The sequence below is a fragment of the Eptatretus burgeri genome, chromosome 10 (genome assembly GCF_056783735.1).
Source record: "Eptatretus burgeri isolate ZD-2024b chromosome 10, Ebu_testis_v1, whole genome shotgun sequence".
Taxonomy (NCBI): domain Eukaryota; kingdom Metazoa; phylum Chordata; class Myxini; order Myxiniformes; family Myxinidae; genus Eptatretus; species Eptatretus burgeri.
Window position 1 is genome coordinate 53382182 of NC_140970.1, and position 17087 is coordinate 53399268.

The window sequence follows — 17087 nt, forward strand, 5'->3', positions numbered from 1 at the left end:
CTGCCATATAAAGACGTGTTCCCAGCGGTTTTGGGAATTGGTATATAAAAATGGTGTTCATAAAAGGGGAACCCAACAGTGTTTTCGAGTCCTTTTTGAATCGATGTCCATGTCAGCAGTATCAGTATCAGTATCAGTATTAGTATTAGTAGTAGTTTGTTCATGTTGGCAGTAGTAGGTGAATGTGAGGGGGAGGGTGTGGGTTATGATGGATCGTTCTTGCGTTTAACAATTTAACGATTTAAATGATAAACTCAACGATTTAAATGGCTGCATCTCCACTATTGAAAGTAGACGCTTGCGCTCAACAATTGGATTTTTTTTACACTCAACGACTTTTAAACGGTACCATTCAGCTATTTTCATTGTTTACAATGAACGATTTAAATTGCTGTCACTCGCCTTTGTTTTTTGACGCTGGGGTTTTGAAATTTGAAGCGTTTCTTCTGAACGTGTTAAAACGCTCAAACTCGACTATTTTAAATAGACGCTGCCGATGGACAATTGGAATCGTAGCCAAGCTAGACATCGAAGTGTGAACATCCTCGTCATGCCGAAGAAAAGTTTGAAGAATGCTGCAAATAAGTGTCCTGGCCGTGGCCGTGGACGCTGACGCAAGGACGATCCATTATACCGACGTCTTTCAGCCTATGAGTAACTTAAAAGTAATGTCTGTCGACGTGTGGCAACGATCGCGTAACGTGCCAACAACACGTTAATCATAGGTTAGAAATAAGTTTCGGGTACGCTAAACATTACCTCGGCGTGTCTCAACTTATGATTAACTTACAAGTAGCATGTGTTGACGTCTGTCAACGATCGTAGACCGTGCATACAACTTGTGGCCAGCATCGCGGAACGTGTGAGTCATACGCCGGCATACGTCGTGAAATTTGAAGCATGAAAAAATTTGAGGACAACCGAAAAGTACAACGTTTAAAGCCAGCGTACAACGACGTATGGCAGTGTTTTTCAGCGTGCTCTCAATATTATTAAAACTTACCCATAACGTATTCAATGTGTGCCAGCGTTTTAGAAAAAAATTTCAAAAATCGGCATATGTTGGCTAAAACGTCAAGGTGTGACTGGGCCTTTAGTAGCGAATGTGCCGCTGAGAAACTGTGACTCGAGAAGGTTATTGATCACGTGGTTAGCTTTAACCTTGATGCTGTGGCTGGAGGGTTCGCGATCACGTGTGTCCCATGTGAAGCACTCGTACCAATCATTTTATTTTCATGAATAATATATATTTTAAGAAATTATATTTTTTCACCCCTCGTCCCCCTGGATCCACTCTTGGTTTAGCAGTACTTTGGCTCCAAATTAGTCTCGATTGCACATGCAAAGAATATTTTTTTTACTCTCTTGCCTGTCGCAGTTAAACAAAATAGAAAAATCATTATAAACAGGAAACTTACTGTTTTTAAGGACGTCATAATGAACAGAGACAACAGTCACAAATAACTGATGTAACCTGTTAAATTAGGTGGTGTAAAAGTCGCTGCATCAACGGCGGTAAACTTCCAAAACACGGACAAATGTGTCCAAGAGCAGCGGCCTAAAGGTTTTGTCGACTCAAAAAAAAAACAACTTCCGATATTTCGTCACGTTCTTTGATTAAGCCAATAGCGAGACCCGTCATAATGTATTTACGTATTTACGATATATAGTGTGTTTACAAAATAAATAGTGTATTTACGAAATTACAATACGATAAATGGAATAATCTTTAAATAGTAATGTGAACTTTTTGAAACTTTAAAGCAAATGTCCGAATATATTTAAAAGTTCATGATAGACGCTCTCAAAAGGCACCGTCTATGTGAGGATGTGTACATGTGCTTAGTATTTAAGGAGATCCGGATCTTGTATATACAAGAGCCGAGTCCGAGAGGTTAAGGTTTTGTAAGAATAAGAATAAGAATAAGAATAAGAATAAGAATAAGAATAAGAATAAGAATAAGAATAAGAATAACAATGCCGAGCTCTCCATGAGCAGCGTTCGCTTCGCCAGACGCTGCTAAAAAATTTTCTCCAACCTTTAAAATCCTTATTTTATTTCAATTTATTTGTATACGTGAACACCATAGAGCATAAATCGCCCTTTTTTGTACTTTCAAAACCATTCCGTTTCGCAGTACTTTCACAAATGATTACGGCATTTTTACGTCATCTCGACCAATCAAATTTGCCGCTCGCAGACTCCACCCACATCCTTCTTCCTCTCAAGACTGCGCGGGGTAAGGTGTTCTATGAGCTATCTATCTCTCTCGTTCTAATTGTTATTCCTTTCGCCTGGTCCTCGATCCCACTTTGTGAACGGAGCAGATCGATGGCTCCTGACGATATTCCCATGACCAACATAACCTCTCGATCCAGTTTTCACATCGAGCATTTCAAATTATTAAAGAGCAATGTTGAACATATCGACTCCGCCTTTAAATGTCCTTGTAACCGTGATTGGTCGTTCGAGGCCTGTGCGCTCCACGGAATAGATTCGCCTTCGAGGGAGTCCCTCTCACCTTTTCCCGCCGTTTAAAAAAAAATCTTACACGTATTATAGAACGATACGACCATCTCACGGTTCATGATGTAAATAAATCGTCATTTGTGTGAGGAAATCGAATTATAAAAGTACATTAATGAAAAAAAAAAAAAAAAAAAAAAAAAAAAAAAAAAAAACATTGCACGCGACATTGTTTTTTTTTTTTTTTTTTCCCCCTCACAATTACATCGCACGCGACATTATTATTTATTTTTTTCCCCCTCACAATTACATCGCACGCGGCATTATTTATTATTTTTCCCCTCACAATTACATCGCACGCGACATTATTATTTTTATTTTTTTCCCCCTCACAATTACATCGCACGCGACATTATTATTTATTTATTTTTCCCCCTCACAATTACATCGCACGCGACATTATTTTTTTTTTTTCCCCTCACAATTACATCGCACGCGACATTATTATTATTTTTTTCCCCTCACAATTACATCGCACGCGACATTATTATTTTTTTTTTCCCCTCACAATTACATCGCACGCGACATTATTATTTATTTATTTTTCCCCCTCACAATTACATCGCACGCGACATTGTTATTTATTTTTTTCCCCCCTCACAATTACATCGCACGCGACATTATTTCCCCCCCCCACAATTATACAGGTGTTTCTTTCATTAAACGACAGAGGAAGAGTGTCAGTTTGTGCGCAGAAACAAAAATGGGGAATTTAGTCGTGATTTTTTTTTCATTGGTATCAAAATCGCTCGTTTGTTTTTACCTCAGTGCCTTGACGGATTCTCTCTCACGCGATTCACAGAAAAAAAAAAAAGCTTCAAGTCGCTTCGTTTTGTAAAAAAAAAATGTTCCCGTTAATTGCAACCGAGTCTGATTAAACATTTTTAATACAGATTCTCGTTACCTTCGAATGGTGTGAAAAGATGTCGATTATAATGTAAAGCTGAATGTAATTGGGTTTGGAATTCATTTCTCTTCAGGAAGAGTAAACCAAAAACAACAACAACAACAGCCCAAGCGGCGGATCACGGCGAAACGGTAAGTTTTTGTGTTTTCCACTAAGGGGACTGCTTTCTTATGTACACAATGTGATGGAATTTTTTCCCCCAAGCCCCAGCTCTCCCCGACGCGCCTTCTATTCTCCAGTCCTCCCTATTCCCCACACACTCCCTCTGGCTGCCAAATGTCCGGATTATAAGCTCCGCACACATCCCTCTCCATTCCCTCCCTTCAGCATTTGCTCCCATCTCATCCAATTCTCTTTTACAATTTTCTCCTCCCCGTGCCTCTTCTCTGCTGTCCCTTGCTCCTGTCATTAACCTCCCAATATTCTCATTAATTTTCCTTTCCCTTGGAGAGATCCCAATCACTCTTCTCAATTCATCAGCATCTCCCTCCCTGCAATGATTTATATTCGCAGAGTACCCACTCTACGGGTGATCTTGTTCAAACACGCAACCCATTCTTCTAACACCTACCTTTACTGGAGTGGTGTATAGGTAACTGACAGCTGCCTCAATCGCCCCCCCTCCCCCCAAAAAACCTGGGTTATGTATAAGAAGCAAGAACATACCTACTACTTATAATTCAAAACTCCTCACTGCACTGGCCAACGATGCTGCCAATCGATTCCCCAATACTGTACACTGTAAATGGTACAGACTTGTAATACCCTCTCCCACCTGGAGGAGGTGCTACATGATATATATATATATATATATATATATATATATATATATATATATATATATATATATATATATATATATATATATATATATATATATATATATATATATATATATATATATATATATATATATATATATATATATATATACACAGAAAATTTGTCTCCCTCACCTTCTCCCCTCCACAAAGACCACCAGCAAAGATAAAAACACCCATATACATTAATTGGGGTCATACTGATCCTATGTAATCGGCCCAGAACTGTAGGTGTAGTAGCATGATAAACACACACACCAGTCCTGCATGTCCACACCATTGTGGTGGAGCCCCGACCAGCTTGTGCCAGTCAAGTTCCCCCGGTGTGCCAGCTGAACACCCCGGTGTGCCAGCTTGTGTCAACGGGGCGGGCGTCTCACCCGCCCCGTTTCCGACTCAACACCATTGCCATTACGCACGTGGCCAGAGGTGAGGAGGTGGGTGGAGTTCACCTCTGATCAGGACTCCGCCTAGAAGGGTGGGAGTTGCCCCGCCAACCATGGGCCTGTCCAATGAGGGATGGCCAGCGAATCGCGCAATGCAACCGTCCAATCAGGTGAGTTACCTCAGAGCAGACGCTCCACCCCCGCGAGGGGGAGGGATAAGAAAGATCGCGAGCTGCTTGCCAGAGAGAGAAGTCGGTTGGTTCCTGCTGGTTGAGTTCGTGGCTCCTGGTTGATGATAGTGTTGGTCAGAGTTGGCATTCGTCCTGGTTGGTGTTCGTGTTCATGGTGCTCGGGTCGCCGATCGGCGTTCACGGCTGGCTGTCACTCCTTGGATTCTGGAGGCGTGGGTTCGAGTCCCATCAAGGCGGGTTGTGTGGGAGCGAGCGAGCTGAGGATCCCGTTTCCTTCCACGGAATCCGAACTCCACAAGCGTGGGTCGGTGAAGACCGCACGAAGCGGAGAGGTACCAACCAGACCTTGACCCTCAGCTCGCCTTCCCTCTCAGGCCGAATAAAGACCATTGAGGTCCATTTCTTTTGGGTGTGCATGTCTGTGTGTGGGCCTGTCTTGCCTATGTAGAATTGTTAAGTGCTTTTTGTTGTACATTATTTGCCTTGCTTAGTCGTGATAACTCTGCTCTTTGTGTGTTCCCTTCCCTCATTATAAATAAATCCACTGTTAAATGTTCCAGCTCGTTTCTGTGTTTCTTTCATTGGCTTAGCATGGTGCGTGTTGGGAAATTAGGAAACGGTAAATTGTGCATTTGGACCGACGGGTCTTGGTAATTATCCGCTCGGGTTGCGCACGGTTCGAGCGCGATAACGGCTCGTTCGGCTCGAGGCTTGCCGAGGGTGTGAATTCCCCGGTAGCTTTGCCGCGTGGATACTTAGGTATATTGAAGTTGGCAATTAACCCTATTTCACGCGGCCAAATTATTGGCGATTCACGGTCCTGTAATTGTAAGGGACCCATGCCTTTCGGTGTTCTCCGAGGAGCACGATCTAAATTCCGGGTGTTCGGTGGAGCCAACTCCACTGCTCCACCTCGCGGTCGTGCTCGCCGCCGACACCCGGCCCCACAACATTATAATCCCTGTGCAGACTATGTGTGTTGACGAACCCTTCTGACGTGTCAAATTTTGGTGGAAACGCTGAATATATATATATATATATATATATATATATATATATATATATATATATATATATATATATATATATATATATATATATATATATATATGTTATATACATATAATTTTGAGCACATTTCCAGTTTCATATTTTCAGAACTCGTGGAAATATCCTACCTTGTGGCACTTTCCAAACCCAGTAGCTCTATCACATATTGGCATAGCACCTGAAGCATAATTTGGCTTGACCCAGGGGGAATGAACCACCAAATTATTACCACCGAAGGTGGATGGAAGGTTATGGCTTCAACCCTGTTTGTCTGTGAGGTTATGGTTTCGTCTGAATCAGTCCATAACATGATCTCAAAAAGTTATAGACGGATTTGGATGAAACTTGTAGACAGGTTGAGTGTGACAAAGACAAATTGATTAGATTTTGTGAAGATCTGGATCTGGATCCAGATACTATACCTACTCCCTGCCATCTACGTAACAATATTGTTCAGCACTCTTGGCCTTGGCCAGGCAGCCTTGTTTTTGCTGCCTGGTTTGATGAACAAGATTTGTTTTTCAAGCTTGTGCTGTCTGTTCCAATGAAGTGAAATTTTAAGTTCTTTGCCTTTTTGTTCAGTGATGAAGGGTTGGAGCAGCATGGGATCCCATTGCTCCTTTTATCATCCTTAAGGAATGATAGATCTCAGAATAACAAGACTTTCCATGATGCTTCAACAAGTGGAATTATTTGTTTTTTGCTGAATGAGGATATGAACAGGAATTATTAACTTTCTTTGTGATGGTATGACTAATCATTTCCTTTAAAAAAATTTGTTTTACTCCTTTGTTATTCATTGTATCAAAGTGCAAATTATGTTTCCTTGGGATGCGAATGGCCTCCATAATTGCTAAACATTGCACTCAATTTATTGTATTGCGTACTGGTAACATGACTAAATGTTCGTGTTTTGTTATAAATCCCCACTGGCATGCCTAATCACACCATTTTGATTTACAGATGTGTGGTAGGACGGCATGCACACTGGGACCAGAACAAGTACAGAAGCACTGTACCTACCGCTGTTCCAACGGCTGCTCAGCCAGGCCACAGTGGTGGAAAGGGGGAGTTTCTCAATACCAGCCATCTTACAACAAGAGTCCTCATTCCACCAGCCCAGTTCTTCTGTCGAAATTGCACTTTGATAAGGTTGAAACATCATACCTTTGAATATGCATATGTTGAAGTCATCACATCTTTCTTACCGGAACATACTGTACATGTTTAGCGAAAAAGAAGATGCTGAAGTAAATGATGTCCACTTCGGGCTGGTACAGCTAGTGCATTTTTTTTTTTATGGTTACATTACCCGTCCCGTTACTTCACTTAAGCGTGCTAAAATGAAGAATGTAGACATAATTACGCTCACCAGAGGAGAGGGTATTGCATTTGGGTTTGTCTGTTTGGTTTGTCCGCACAGAACTTTCGTGTTTTTCTCTGGAACCACTTGTCGGATTGAGACTAAATTTTCACCATTGGAGCGAATACTCACGTATAATGTTTTTATGATAATTATGACGCCATAGGTCACGTGGTGTGGCAACCATGTTGGAAAAAAAACGGAAAAACTTTGGACCTCTGTATCTCTGAAATCGCACCAAGGAAAAAATTGAAACTTGGCACATGGCAAGTTCTACTCATGGGAATAAGTGTTTGTTTTTTTTAATGACGTTGTAGGTGCCTTCATTATGACATTGCATACGTAGAGCGCTGCATCTGATCAGTATGAAAATGTGAGGGCCATCTCGGGATAAATTGGTCCACAGAAAAATAATTATGACGTCATCAGTCAAGTGATTTGGCAACCATATTGTTTGAAAAATAAAAGAAAACCTTCAAAAATCTTCTTCTCTGAAGTGGCTGAACAGATCAAAGTGGAACTTTACATGTATGACCGCCTATCCATGTGGAACAAAAGGTTCACATATGATGTCATAGGTCAAATGGTTTGGCAGCCATATTCAATTGAAGAAAAATACAAATTAATGTTTTCTCTGCAACCGCTTCATCAAGTGACATGAAATTTCACAATTGTGACCCTCCAGTACAAAACCAGTCGGAAGTCGCAAAAATTCAATATTGAGTTATTGGTTTTATTTGAAAGCCCATAAAATAAGCTTCACAACGGTGTATCATACATGGTGGTCCATCACAAACTGACCGAGATATCTTACGATGAAGTTTTACAACACACGTTATTGGGAAAATCTAAATAACCGGATATTAGCTTCTGGAGTTTGAGAAACAAAGTCCTTAACAACGTATACCAGCAATAGTTTCTCAAACCTCAGAAGCTAATATCCGGTTATTTCGATTTTCCCAATAACGTGTGTTGTAAAACTTCATCGTAAGATATCTCGGTCAGTTTGTGACGGACCACCATGTATGATACACCGTTGTGAAGCTTATTTTATGGGCTTTCAAATAAACCCTATAACTCAATATTGAATTTTTGTGACTTCCGACTGGTTTTGTACTGGAGGGTCACAATTATGATCTCGTAGTGATGGGGAATACATGTTTTAAATTTTAACCTGATCGGACATATGGTCTGGCAGATTTATTGAAAATGTTTTGATCTGGGTTTTTTTAAAATTCATTATCTTGCCAAAACGAAGTTTTTGCAAGATATGTTAGTGATCTTGTATGTTTTTTTTTTTTTTTTTTGTCTGTAATCACGTATAAATCACTCTGCAGAGCACAGTTATCATTGGAAATTTTTGTAACTTCGCATATGAGAGGCCTATAGAGGTCCCTTTCAGTGCACAAAATTTTGAAGGTCAAGGTCACTTTGTCGCAAATCAGGGGAGTCGACGAAACCCTTATTTTTTGAGTAATTTTGATCGGATCGTCTTAAAACTTCATGGGAATAGAGTTCATGGTCTGGAGCTCAGCTGATTAATTTTTGGTGGCGATTGGCCTTGACCTTAATGGTTAGCGCCTGAGGTCAAACATATTTGACCCCAAGGTCAAATTTTCAAGTTTTAGGAACCATATCGTGTAGTACCTCAAGTTGAACACCTCGATGAGTGCTTTCTAGATATGTCAAGCTTGAGACATTATGACGTCATTTGGTGACGTTATGAGGCAAAAGCATATTTTTCATGGTTACTCTGTAGAACGATTCTCATCGGAATCTCTCGTAGGCAGATATTCCTCAAGGAGTCGCTCCTGGTGGATCGCAGCTCTGTTCACCTCAGTGTGACCTTAAAGAAGTCACACGTGGTCACCTTTTGGCAAGATACGGGTCACCCTGCGGGTGATATTGGTTTATTTTATTTTTAATAAGGCTCACTTGGGTTTGAGGTAGTGGAGTAGCAGCTGAAATGTGAATCCTATTCAGGTTCCTCCTGATGACTTCATCTTTGCTCTTTGCTTGTTTGGGTACCTTATGATTACTCCAATGCAGGATTGTACCGATTTGATATGAATTGAATTTATTTTAATCCCATTCTAAATTCATTTGAATAATGATATAAAATGTCATGGGTTAGGGTCAGGTGTCTGATCAAACAAAGCAGGGTTGCATCAAAGTGGGACGTCTTGGTACCCGGTCATCACAGCCAGCAGTTATAAAGTGGCAGTTCAAATTATGTCTCTTCTTAATTACGTAACACACCAGTACACAAACACCATACGAAACAAGTCCTGGTGAGCCTCTGCAATCTATGATTGCTTTTTCTTATTAAATATGAAGATAGTTTAGCCAAGACGAGTTTATGGCACCTTTGCATCTGTGTTTCTGTATTTGCTTTGGATGTATGCTTTGCTTTCATTAATCAAAGCCTGTTTCGCCTCCTTGCACAAATTACTTCTACGACGACTCCGACTACTACTAATTTGCTTTGGTCTTCTGGACCAACGTGGTGTATTATATTTCGTTTTATTTTGAGATTCAGTAGAACTAAATCCCTTATTTATTTTCAGGACAAGGCTGAGGTGCGAGAAGTGCTTCTAGGCTAATTACCACTCCTAATAGAGGTTTTCGGTGTTGGCACCATGTTAGCACTGTTTTGATTTGCTTTTAAAATCGACGTTTGTGCACTGATTTAAAGCACATGAGAAAGCAAGCTCCAAAATATTTTTAAACATTATCTTACAAAAAAAAATGGGGATTTTTTTTTTTAAATTTATACAGACATATTTGACTTGTTGACTTTTTCTCTCACTGCATGAGAATATTTCAAAGTGTGCTGGGTTTTTTTGTATCCTTCATGTATTTTATTTTTTCGGTTTGTACTAAAGCCTGGCAGGATGGTCTATAGGTCTGCACACGCCCCTCTGAGCCATCGAGCCGGTAAATGCGATCATCATCCAGTAAATACGACATCTGATCAAAAGGTTTTATGACTAAATTTATTGTCAGGAAATTAAGTATATTGTTAGGGATATTAAACAAGTGGCATGGTTGGCAACATTTGCTGACATCAAACCTCTGGCAGGAAGATACCATCCTGTCTCAGTCTTGAGTGACATGCTGTTTTGTGCAGATGTGTTTACTTTTGTCCCATTGTAAAACGTCTGTCTTGAAGAAGCAACGTTTGTGGTTTGCAAACCACAAATCAAAAATATTTGTGGTTTGCTCAGTTTAAAAGTGACTGAACTTCCGTCGATGATGATCCTTGCTCCAGCCTTCCATCAACCTCGCACAGTGAGGACTCATTCGCTCGTATTCAGGACACGATTCATGGCAATAGACAAATGACGAATCGTGAAGTGATGGAAGAAGTCGTCATCTCCTATGGTCCATGCCAAACGATTTTGACTCAAGATTTTGGAATGAGGTGGGTCTTGGCAAAGTTCATCCCATGGGCTCTCACTCCAGAACAGAAGGAACATCACCTCACAGTGTCTCAGGAACTCATTCAGCGTCCAGCGAATGATGAAAACTTCCTGCCTAGCATCACTACAGGTGATGAGACCTGGGTTTTATGGCTACGACCCCGAGACTAAGCGCCAGTCAGCTTATTGGAAGACCCCATCTTCACCTCGACCAAAGAGAGCAAGACAGGTGTGCTCCAATGTGAAGACTATGTTGATTATGTTTTTGAACAGTAATGGTGTTGTGCACCATGAATTTGTTCCGCAAGGTCAGATGATGAACCCGTGGTTTTATTTGGCCCTTCTGAAACGTCTCAGAGATGCAGTTTGACGGAAGTGGCCTGGAAATTGGGAGTCAGTTTTGTCGATGTTGCATCACGCCAATGTGCCAGCACATTCGCCAGCACATTCCACACGATAAGTTTTGGCCAAACACAACATTCCACTGGTTCCCCTCCCACTCGAATCACCAGATTTGGCACCCAATGACTTTTTCTATCCCATCGACTGAAACGCATCCGAAAAGGAAAGAGATTTCAGGATGGTTCCAACCATCATCCAAGCAATTCAGGAACTGAAAGCCATCCCAAATGAAGAGTACTAGAGATGCTTCAAAAATGGCAGGACTGCTAGAATCATTGTTTAAACAGGAGGAGACTACTTTGAACCGGATAAATTTGATTAAACACGTTGTCCATTTGTTTTGTAAGAATAAATTTAGTCCTGGAACTTTTTGATTAGACCTATGTAGTTGCCAATTCCAGCACAGAGCTCGTGGTCTGCATTGGCGGAACAAGACAATTAAAAAAGAAGAATAAAATGGTTAAAGTTATCCAGTGTGAAGGATTACAATGTACTGCCATTTCAGGCTTTCATGGACTATCAAGTCATAAGGAAGAAAATATGGCAAATCAGCAGTCAGTATGCCAAAAATGAAACCGTCACACTGAATCAAAATCGAACGGGGTGCTTTTGACAGGTTTGGTCACTGGTCAGCAATTTTTGTTGCTTTTGTTTATGTATATATATATGTATATATATGTATGTATATATATATATATATATATATATATATATATATATATATATATATATATATATATATACACATATATATGAGCCTGGTGTTGGTGCAGTGGTTAGGGCAGCAGCTTGGGATCCAAAAGGACCTGAGTTCAAGCCCCGTTGGGCCACTGAATTAATACACCAGGGGGTTGACTCAGCCTGTCATCCTTCCGAGGTCAGCGAAATGAGTACCAGTGTACTGGGCCGGTGTATACCCCGGTTAAAATAGGTGTACCATATCCCTGTGTCGTAAGAGGCGACCAGGGTTGCGTCAGGAAGGGCATCTGGCGTAAAACATGTGCCAAATCACTCTGCGGATCATGCGGATGATTCGCTGTGGCGACCCCTAAAGGGAGCAGCCGAAAGAAGAAGATATATATATATATATATATATATATATATATATATATATATATATATATATATATATATTTTTGGAAGGTCGCCTTCATAACTGTTGTGGAACACTCCCTGTATAACTGCTTCATTCCATATGACATCAGTGCAATGCTGATAGTTGTGATTAGTAATTAAATTGTCCCTATTGATACATAGCACCCCAAACGCAGGCTTGTTCTTTCAAGCAATTGACTTTCAAGTACAGGAAGAGTTGAATAAATTTTACAAATCCTTCTCACTCAATACTGTTGTTGATATCTGATCCAATGCACCATAGTTACAGAGCTTCAGTACTGCTGAAGAAGTTTATAGGTAAGGGTTATATTGGATGGTTTGCTATTGTGTTCCCAGCAGTAGTTAGGGCAGGAATTTGGAATTTGTTTCGGGTGCCGGCGATAGCTTGCTTACTCTTCATGAATGACTTCAACGTCTACTAACTAATTCCGGAAGATCGTTCGACCAGTTTAACATGCATACAAGGAATGGCACACACATTGATGCCTGTGAAACACCAGGATATAGCTGGGTCGGGATTCAAACACAGGCTCGACGCCTTAGTGGTGAGTGTGCATACCCCTAGAGTCGAGACCAGCGGTTCCCAACCTTTTTTTTGCTGCCACCGTAAATCTGCTACCAACAGGACCTCCTGACCCTCAGGCTAATAATAAAACTTAAGCATATATACTCGGTGTGTAAAACATTAGGAACACCTTCCTAATATTGAGTTGCACCCACTTTTGCCCTCAGAACAGCCTCGATTTGTCAGTGCATGGACTCCACAAGGTGTTGAAAGCGTTCCACAGGGATATTGGCCCATGTTGACTCCAATGATTCCCACATTTGTGTCAAGTTGGCTGATAGTGGATCTGTCCTCTGAATAGCTCATTCCATCTCATCCCACAGATGCTCAATTGGATTGAGATCTGGTGACTGGGCAGGCCACTGTAGTAAGCTGAATTCACTGTCATGTTTGTGGAACCATTCCTGGACAATCCTAGCATTGTGGCATTATCCTGCTGAAGAAATCCTTTTGCAGATGGATAAACTGCTGCCATGAAGGTGTATGCTCCTGATTGGCAATGATGTTCAGATATCCTGTGGTATTCAAACATTGCTCCACTTTTATCACAGGCCCCAATGTGTGCCATGAAAACACACCCCACACCATCACACCACCACCACCACCACCAGCCTATGATGTTGACACATGGCATGATGGATGCATGTACTCATGTGTTTTTCTCCATACTCAAGTCCTCTTGTCAGCATGAAACAGCAGGAACCAGGATTCATCAGATCGGGCAATGTTTTTCCAACCCTACAGTGTCCAGTGTTTTCGTTCCTTTGCCCACTGCAACCACAGGTTCTTGTTTTTTTTGCTGAAAGAAGTGGAATACTGTATGGTCATCGGCTGCCATACCCCATTTTTGTCACGGTACGACGAGTTGTGCATTATTTTATGGGTCTTTTGGCACCAATGTTGGACTGGATTGTCAGTTGCCTAATTCTAGCCTGTCTGTTGCTCTGCACAATTTGTGTCAGCCTCCTTTGGCCTGTCATTAATTAGCCATTTTCGACCACTGGCCTGCCGTTGTTTGGATGTCCTTTGGGTGGTGGACCATTCCTGATACACATGGGAATCTGTTGAGCGTGAAAAACCCTGCAGTGTTGCAGTTCTTGACACACTCAAACCGGTGCGCCTGGCACCTACGAAAATACCACATTCAAAGACATTTAAATCTTTTGTCTTGCCCATTCACCTCTGTCACACATACATAATCCATGTCTTGATCGTCTCGAGGCTTAAAATTATTCTTTAACCTGTCTCCTCTCCTTCATCTACACTGATTGAAGCGGATTTAACAGGTGCAATCAATAAGGGATCATAGCTTTCTCCTGGATTCACCTGATCAGTCTATTTCATGGAAAGAGCAGGTGTTCCTAATGTTTTTGTACACTGCATATCATCCAAGAGAAAACCTTTCTTCCCAAACAAATGCAACACGGCATTAAACTCCATGTATATGTGCACCGTGCTTCGCCTTTGGGCCGAATGGCTTCAGCAGGGCATACTCGAGTCTCTTTTAAAGACCGAGTATTTATAGGACAGTGGAGCCGCGACCATGGTTTCGCCCTTATTATGAGCTCATCATGACACCATACCACACATTCGTTTTCTTGTGACCATGCAAACCTCGTCGGTTTAATATAGTATTAAACCTCTGAGCATGACGGAGCAGTGAGGCACAGATTGCGTCCCATAACAGCTGGAGCTGCACGATCTTTGAGCGACAATGGCCGTCTGTCACAGAAGCACTTTGCATCTGGGCATTCCAGAAATCATTCAGCTCAAGAAATGCTGCTATTTTTCCCTCTTACATATTTTCCACACCAAAGGGCTAATTTCCTTTTAAATGAATAGATCTTCTCGTCGGTGTCAATGATGGTCCGATTTCGCCCCTGCATTTCAGTGTTCAACTCGTTCAATTGCAGTGCAAGAAAACATCACTCAAGTAAGACAGCTTCCCGAGCCAGGCTTCATCCTTGAAGCGGTTAGCCAACGAGTGATTTTTGTCTTGAAAAATTTCAATTTCCTTTTTGAGCAGCATAACACATGAAAGAATTTTCCACAAGAAAGCCAGCAACTTTTGAGTGGTGGATCAAGTGCTCCGATCTCATTTCTTTGCAAAAAACATGGAAGAGTCAAGAATTCTGTATGAAATTCACAATTTGGATTGCATCCTTCAGTACCAAGTGAAGCGCTGGTTGAATATTTTGTGTCACCAAGTTCTCTTAATGCAAGAAGCAATGAATGATGACACCATCAAGGTTGACCTCTTTCACTTACATGCAAAATCCCACTCAACTTCCCATCATGGCTGGAACTCCATCTGTACAAACATCACAGCAATCCATCCAGTGAAGGTTTTGCTGTTTGAAAAAAAAAAAAAACACTGACCATTTCGAAAATGCCTGACCAGTTGTGGTTTGGTGGTGCGATGTGGCTCACAAAACAGAAATTATTCAACAATGTTGTCATCTGTTTTGTACAAACATCATGAGCTGAGGGTTGTCCTTGATATGCACAGATTCGTGATCTGAATCACAAAATTTCCTGATTATTTCAGTCAGTCCATGAATAACTTGTTCGAGAATATCTTGTGACACGCGGCCAATTCGATGTTTAATGCTGTTGTCAGAAAGTTGGATCAATTCAAGCTTCTTGGCAATCTCATCTTCCAAGACAGTCCTTTATTTTTGACTTTTACCATTTCAACGGCCGCTGGCTTAACAAGTTCTTCACTGATATTATGAGGCGTCTTTGCAATGTGCAATTCTCCCGGTGACCTGAAACTATGCCTTCATAACTTTTTCCAAAGAAATTTGACGGAGCATCAAGTCTTGTACGTTCAAGTCTCTCATGAGATGCACGGCGCATGTAAATTATTGAATAACGAATGTAGATGACCAGGATGTCGCCCACGATGGAGATGCCAGAGGTCACCAACTTGGTAATAATCGGGAAACACACCATTGCGTACCAACACCCATCATGGACAGGAAGCACGAGTTAATCACTGAGGAAGCAGTGTAGATTCACACGTGATTCCACCACAGTTTGATTAAAAATAAAATAAAAAAGAAGTAGTGTAATTCACAAGGAAATACCAGATGCATTTTTAAGAACTGGCACCATTTTTTTTTCCCCATCAGAATTTTTTTTTTCCTGATTACCATTTGTGACCCTACTGAGAACCCCTCACAACCCTGATTTGGGTTCTGACCTGATGTTGGGAACCTTTGGTGTAGGCCATCCTGCCAGGCTGCTGCTGTTACATACTTTTGCAAATCCATGTTTCCATTGCACACTGTGCTCCTTTCATGCAAGTTATTTGTGGTAATGCCTTGTGGAGATGCCTATTCGACTTTGTGGTTTCAACACTTTGGTATTCATTGTGTCCTTTGATTTGCTTTCACAGGTATACATAATCATTTTTTGAATTACTGATGAAGCCATTTTAAGACATAAACAACGCTGTCTAGGATCGATCATATTACCTTGTGAAAATATTTGTGTTCATCTCGCACTGTCCTTTATGTAGCGTGATCCTTGGTAATGCCAGGTTGAGATCTCCATTCTTCCTGGCCCTAAGCTCTTCTTTTTTTTCTTTTTTTGTCTGATGCAGGAAGCAGACAGCTCAGAGCAAATCTTGATGGCTATGCGCTGGGGCCTAGTCCCATCCTGGTTTCGGGATTCTAATGCAGATAATTCCAAGTACAACATGAGCAATTGCCGCAGTGAGAGCCTGCAGGAGAAGAAAACTTTCAAGGTTGCTTGACTCTTCTTGTTTGTGTTGAACCCTGTTGTGCACGTGAACAAATTGTTTTCTTTTCTCGGAAGATAATAATACTGTATTTTTGTATTTTACAAGATGCATTTCGTAGCTATTCTGCATTAGGTTTATGATTGGTACAAAATTATTGTTCTCAATTTTGAGATTTGCTTCACCCTGATGATAGAGGGGTTGGGGCTGGAGGAGGGGAGGGGTGAGGGTCCCAAATTTGGAAATTTTAAGTGCTGGTCAAGTGCAGTTTGAAGCACACTTGCACAAGGAGGACAGGAGAGGGAGGTTTGGTATGGGAGGGAGAGATATCATCTATCTCCATTTGAGAAGGTTTTGCAAATTTTAACATTTAAATAGTGAACTGTAGTAGTGTAGTGTACTTTCAGGGAATTGTATCGGAATTTTTCATTTGTAAATATTGGGACTCGTCTCGTGAATATATAACGTACCAGAAGGGCACTCGGTAGAGCGCATACCTCCACCACGCAATGCCTGATCCAGTAGAATATATCAGGCCCAAAAATTTTTGAAATACCATTTCAAAATACCTATACTGTACATCGTCTTTGGC

The 17087-nt window shown here is 41.2% G+C and overlaps 1 protein-coding gene across 3 annotated transcripts in view; it reads left to right on the top strand.

Annotated features, from left to right (window-relative positions):
- Nucleotides 1–2171: 2171 nt before the first annotated feature.
- HMCES (5-hydroxymethylcytosine binding, ES cell specific) overlaps nt 2172–17087 on the top strand; it is a 43824-nt gene continuing 28908 nt past the window's right edge. The window contains exons 1-4 of one of the 3 annotated variants that reach the window (XM_085898383.1): nt 2172–2240; nt 3508–3565; nt 6846–7034; nt 16358–16501. In XM_085898383.1, the coding sequence (XP_085754509.1) occupies nt 6846–7034; nt 16358–16501 (333 nt within the window). In that variant the 5' untranslated portion in view covers nt 2172–2240; nt 3508–3565. The remainder of the gene's footprint in view (nt 2241–3507; nt 3566–6845; nt 7035–16357; nt 16502–17087) is intronic. The other 2 variants (XM_085898384.1, XM_085898385.1) reach the window with 2 other exon arrangements.